Raw genomic sequence first — 6000 nt, 5'->3', positions numbered from 1 at the left:
ATATATATATATATATATGGCTAGCCTTCTCCATTTCTTTTTATTTTTTCCTTTTATAAACTGAGAAAACAATCATTTGATTTTGTGCATAAATATGTAAGGAATGTATGTAAGGAATGTAAGCGTAAGTGTTCTATAGAAGGGGTACTTAAGAATTGTCTGGCAAAAAAGTCCTTGCAAACTGAAATTATGCAAGTCACAACATGCATATTTATCCAGAAAATTAATGCTCTTACCAAGTTATTCCCTTCCCATGTGTGAATGCCATACTGATGGGAAAAAAAGGTTTACATTTCATCTTTTACTAGCCAGATCATCCTAAGCTAAGTTATACACAGTGGAATAAATAAATAATGGGAAAATAAAGTTGTTGTTTCAGGATCATTTCATATCTGTGATTTCTTTCTTTCTTTTTTTTTCTTTTTTTGGCCTAACACTTACAAAACCATACTGAGGCAGTAGAACACACAGACACACCCATTCCATATTTACCTTTTCATTTAGTTTCCTAAACCAAAGAGTTTTCTAAGAAAGAAAGTTATCTATGATTGAAGAATTTAGATACCTTTCTTTTTCCTCTTCGTGCGTGCACGTATGTTTATTTTGACCTGAGGCTCAAATTATAAATTCCGAGGTAGATACGGTTAAAACAGGCAACTGTCTGCTACCAAACATATGGTGAATTACCATTTTCTGTTTTCCTTCCCCACAGTAGTTCAGTCATTGTGCCAGAAAACTACGACGTGGACTGTTAACATTGCCAAGGACTTCACCAGCAAACAGCCCATCTGCAGAAGATGCACTTACGACCCTCTCGTCATCCCTGAATGCGTTTCCAAAGCCCGCGTTTTGAAAAATAAAACTCAAGCCCACGAGGGAAGCAGGATATTCTGACTGGTGCATCCCCTGGACGGTCTCTCCGCGCAGCGTGCCGTGGGTGGGCGGCCAGGACTGCGACTGCGGCTGCGCGGGCTAGTCCGCAGAGAGGGCGGGGTGCGCGAAGCAGACTCGCCCCGCCCTCCCCCACGCCTCGCCTCAGACCTTGCGGGGCCCTCGCCCCACCCGCTGCGAACGCCGGGCCCAGCAGGAGCCGCCGCCGTTTCGCAGCCAACAGCCATCACCGTGGCAAGGCCGGCAGGCCCCACAATGCTGTCTCTCCTGCTGATCCTCTCAGGCCTGGGCCGGCTGACCTCCGAGGGCCATCGTGAGTGAAGGACCCTGCCCCATCGAGGGCCACCTGTCGCAGAGCCTCTGGGCGTTGGCTGGCCCCAGAACTTTGCTCCAGAACCCCGGGTCCGGCTGGGGAGCGCCCGGTGTCTGGTCAGAGCCCGTTTAGAGTCAGCCTCCTCCTGGCCTGCTATTGATGTACAAAGTCTGGTTTTGCGTGCCTGTGTGCGTGTTCGGGCGTGGGCTTGGAAGTTCAAAGAGTGACGGGATGTGACGGGACGCGGGAAGAAGGATGCTGCCAGGCTCTAGGCGACGCTCACACGTGTTTTCCTTACTGTAGATCTTGAACCATCGCTTCTGCAAATTACAGTGCCACGGAAGATTGAGACAAATACCAGTGATGGTGAAGTTTCAGAAACGCGGGTAAGAAATTACTTTTTAAATTTCTATTTATTTATTTTTGAGACAGACAGAGAGAGAGAGAAGAGCACGAGTGGGGTTAGAGGCAGAGGCAGAGGAAAAGAGGGGATCGTCAGCAGGCTTCCCACTGAGGGAAGAAGTTGATGCGGGCGCCAACTCTTGAAGGGAAAGTATGACTGAGCTGAAATCGAGTCAGGGGCTTAACCAACTGAGCTACCCAGACATCCTGTGGAAATCACTTTTTTAAAATGAGTGCTTTAGGGGCGCCTGGGTGGCTCAGTGGGTTGGGCCGCTGCCTTCGGCTTAGGTCATGATCTCAGGGTCCTGGGATTGAGTCCCGCATCGGGCTCTCTGCTCAGCAGGGAGCCTGTTTCCCTTCCTCTCTCTCTCTGCCTGCCTCTCTGCCTACTTGTGATTTCTCTCTGTCAAATAAATAAATAAAATCTTTAAAAAAAAATAAAATGAGTGCTTTATTTTTATTGGACTACATGACCCACATCAATTCATGCAGATCCCTTTGAAATTTTTTGTTCCAGTTACTGTGTTAAAGAGTCATTTTGTCTCAATGAAACTAAGTTTTGATTTTCTTTTTCATTTTCCAATGAATATTATGAAACATTTAAAAAACTGACTGAGAAAAAAATACCCCAAATTCCTATCACACAAAATAATATATAGATCTATTGGACTTTTTTCCTAGAAAGTATGTACGTTTAAATATTTATTCTGTGTTTATGAGGTCACACTAATATTGACCTTGTAACATGATTTTTAAAACGACTGTATATAACTTCTTCAAGCCTATATTTGCATATATAGGCATATATAACCCTGTTAATGTAGTATTTTTAATCTGGTTAAAAAGTATAGTAATTTTACATTGTAAAATTAAATCTAGAGAGCACAAAGAGTTAAGAAAGTGAATGTCTGCCTCAGTTTCTATTTGAACTGAATTTGGACTGAATGAAATTTTAGAGACATGCACTCCCCTACACATATATTTTTAATAATAACATATGAATGTTCTAATTGGCTTTTAATTTATTTTTAAAGTTAGAATTTACTTTTATGATCATAAATACAACTTTGTTATTTTATATTTTATCAACTTTTATATTTTTTATAAGTGCACAATTATTTTATGGCTATACCATCATTCTTTGTGAAATTTAAAAATGTAGTTTTTAAAGATTGTATTTATTTGAGAGAGAGAGAGAGAGAGTAACAGCAGAGGGAGGGGTAAAGGAAGGGGCAGAGGGAGGGGGATTAGCAGACTCCCTGATGAGCAAAGAGATTGATGATCCAGGGCTGGATCCCAGGACCTTGGAATGATGACCTGAACTGAGCAGAAGGCAGACACTTAATCCACTGAGCCACCCAGGCACCCAAACATGTAGTTTTATAAGTCCTCTTGAATGGTCATCTTCATAGGATCAATGTGCAGGTCATTAAAGAAAAATGATAAATATCACAAAATGTCTTTCATGAAAGTTGTGTAAGTTGACGCCCACTAACAAAGGAAAGAATTATGACACTTATTTTCTAGAGGGCTTGCCAAGCTTCATTCAGGCTTCTCATTTCTGTTAATGTTAGCCTGAAAATGAATATTTGACTTTTAACTGGCATGTTTTTTTTTTTTTTTTACTAAGTCTTAAGATAACATGCCTTTATACATATTGCCTATTTGAATCTTTTCTTTCTTGTTAATTTCCTACTGATTTTGCCCCTTTTTAAAAGATAGGAATTAGAAGTTTTGGGTAGGACACTTTGTTTTCAAGAAAGAAGTGTGGGGGCGCTTGGGTGGCTCAGTGGGTTAAAGCCTCTGCCTTCGGCTTGGGTAATGATCCCAGGGTCCTGGGATTGAGCCCTGCATTGGGCTCTCTGCTCAGCAGGGACCCTGCTTCCTCCTCGCTCTCTGTCTGCCTCTTTGCACACTTGTGACCTCTGTCTATCAGGAAAAAAAAAAAAAAAGAAAGAAAGAAAGAGAGAGAGAGAAAGAGAGAACGAAAGAAAGAAAGAAAGAAAGAAAGAAAGAAAGAAAGAAAGAAAGAAAGAAAGAAAAAAAGAAAGAGCGAGCTGATGTAAAGACACTCAGGGATCTGATAGGAATCCAAGGATTGGAACCTCAGTGGCCGGATTTCAGAGGAGCGTTGTTAGACACGGGGGCAGGTTTTATAGACTGGGTGGTCTGTTTGCCTTCATGGCACCAAAAAAATCCAGCGATTATGTATTCATAAAAGCCATTATACCAAAAATAAATATCCAGAGAGTTTAAACTGTTTAAAGGAGTATGACATATACTGGGAAAATGCTAACCAAAAGCAAACACAAGTATCTATGAGAAAAGTAGAAAAAAATCAACATTTAGAACACACATCCATACACCATTATGAGGGATAAACATCATTACTTAATAAATATTCAGTTCACTAAGAACATATAAAAATTCTAAATTTGGATATATTTAAAAATGTTCTTGAGGAAATGGATAAAAATACATTTTGCACCAGTCAGACTAGCAATATCCTTGGATTTCCTGGTTCTCATATCTTTTATCGATTGGTATAAATGAGCAGTGAATATAAAGAAATGCTTTCAGCATATATAAGAATTGATTGCACTAGAGGGACAAATTTTCAAATCACTTTCATATATCTTTCTCAAATGTTGGTTTACAAATCATAAAAGGATTCAGAAAGATAAAGACAACTTGAGCAATAAGATATTTTATTTGATGGATTAATACAGAAGTGAACCCATCACAGTGAATATATTGTTTTCTCCTCTCTGCTGTTCACTAGGACTCATTAGGCTCTACAGGGTATAACTGTGAGGCTTTTTTGTAATGACAAAGCATATGATGCAGCCAGAGATAGAGAATTCAGGCAAATATCAGGAATTCAAGAAACATCCGTATGAACCCAAACTCTGCTTCTGGAACAAGCCAAGTCTCTGCTTGAAATAACAAGACTTAGTTGGGGAGGGGTGGATTTTGGCTTTTGGAGAACTCCTTAAAAAGCTTTCAGTGACTCTCTCAGTAGCCAAGCCAGCCTCATCAAACTAGGTAGGGAAACATTAAAGAAGCTATCGTTGGCCAAGAGAGTTTTCGAACCCTAAAAAGTACCTTACAAATCTCATTGCCTTTGTCTTAGCTGGGAGTCAGAAACATCTAAACTTCTAGACAACCCCGAAGTAAAGATAGTGTTTTTCTAATCCAGCTATAATTTGCCTTTATTTCTATAGTTATAATACACATTCTTCTCAGGAATAAGCAGATTATTCAACAAAACTGACAAAAGGAAAAACATTAAAAATCAAATATTGACAATACAGTATCTATAACAATTCAATTAATTTAAATCTTTTTAAAAAGATTTTATTTATTTATTTGATAGATCACAAATAGGCAGAGAGTGGCAGGCAGAGAAAGAGGAGGAAGCAGGCTCCCTGCTGAGCAGAGAGTCCGATGTGGGGCTCCTTCCCAGGACCCTGGGATCATCACCTGAGCCAAAGGCAGAGGCTTAACCCACTGAGCCACCCAGGCACCTCTCAATTAATTTAAATCTTAACAAGTTTTAAAAATGTGTATGGGAATATAAAAATACACTTCTACATTATTCATAGGTTGAAGAAGAAATCCTGTCATAATGTATATTAAGTGATAATGGATAAAATTGAAGAAATTACAACCCCAAAGTTGAGTCATATTCTGAAGATGATATTGAGGCATACTTTATAATTGTTTGCAATTTTGCTAATTTTACTCTTGTTTGCACCCAACAACCAAGATTCAAAATATGTAATGGAGAAAATTGTAGATTGAGGAGAAAGAAATAATATCACAATAATTTGGGAAGAAGTTGACATATTTTTTAAAAAGATTTATTTATTTATTTTATAGAAGGGGGAGGGACAGAGGGAGAGAGAGTTAAGCAGACTGCACTGAGCAGGGAGCCAGATGTGAGGCTCCATTTCACAACTCTGAGATCATGACCCTTAGATCATGACCTGAGCCAATATGAAGACACAGACTCTTAACTAACTATGCCACTCATATGGCCCAATACACTTTTTTCAATAGCTGTAAGCTTACAGAAGACTGAACATGAGACATTTAAAATGGCTTCTGCAGAAAACAGTACCCAATGACAAAATCTACATTCTTTGCAAATGTGGAAAATTTACCCACATTGACCATGTGCTATGCCATGAAGAATGTGTATGTTTTATGATGATGTCACAGATTGGGTTCTTCTTTTTTTTTTTTTTTTAAAGATTTTATTTATTTATTTGACGGAGAGAAATCACAAGTAGTTGGAGAGGCAGGCAGAGAGAGAGAGAGGGAAGCAGGCTCCCTGCTGAGCAGAGAGCCCGATGCGGGACTCAATCCCAGGACCCTGAGATCATGACCTG

General features: G+C 39.6%; 1 protein-coding gene across 2 annotated transcripts in view; it reads left to right on the top strand.

Annotated features, from left to right (window-relative positions):
• Positions 1–997: 997 nt before the first annotated feature.
• The window catches only part of LOC309855241 (A disintegrin and metallopeptidase domain 3-like), a 110230-nt gene continuing 105227 nt past the window's right edge, over positions 998–6000 (top strand). For both annotated transcript variants that reach the window (XM_082715330.1, XM_082715329.1), the window contains exons 1-2: positions 998–1204; positions 1508–1590. In XM_082715330.1, the coding sequence (XP_082571456.1) occupies positions 1147–1204; positions 1508–1590 (141 nt within the window). In that variant the 5' untranslated portion in view covers positions 998–1146. The remainder of the gene's footprint in view (positions 1205–1507; positions 1591–6000) is intronic.

This window comes from Mustela nivalis (assembly GCF_964662115.1).
Source record: "Mustela nivalis genome assembly, chromosome: 20".
Classification (NCBI taxonomy): Eukaryota; Metazoa; Chordata; class Mammalia; order Carnivora; family Mustelidae; genus Mustela; species Mustela nivalis.
The sequence above is the reverse complement of the archived record's forward strand: the minus strand, read 5'-3'. Positions and strand labels throughout refer to the sequence as shown.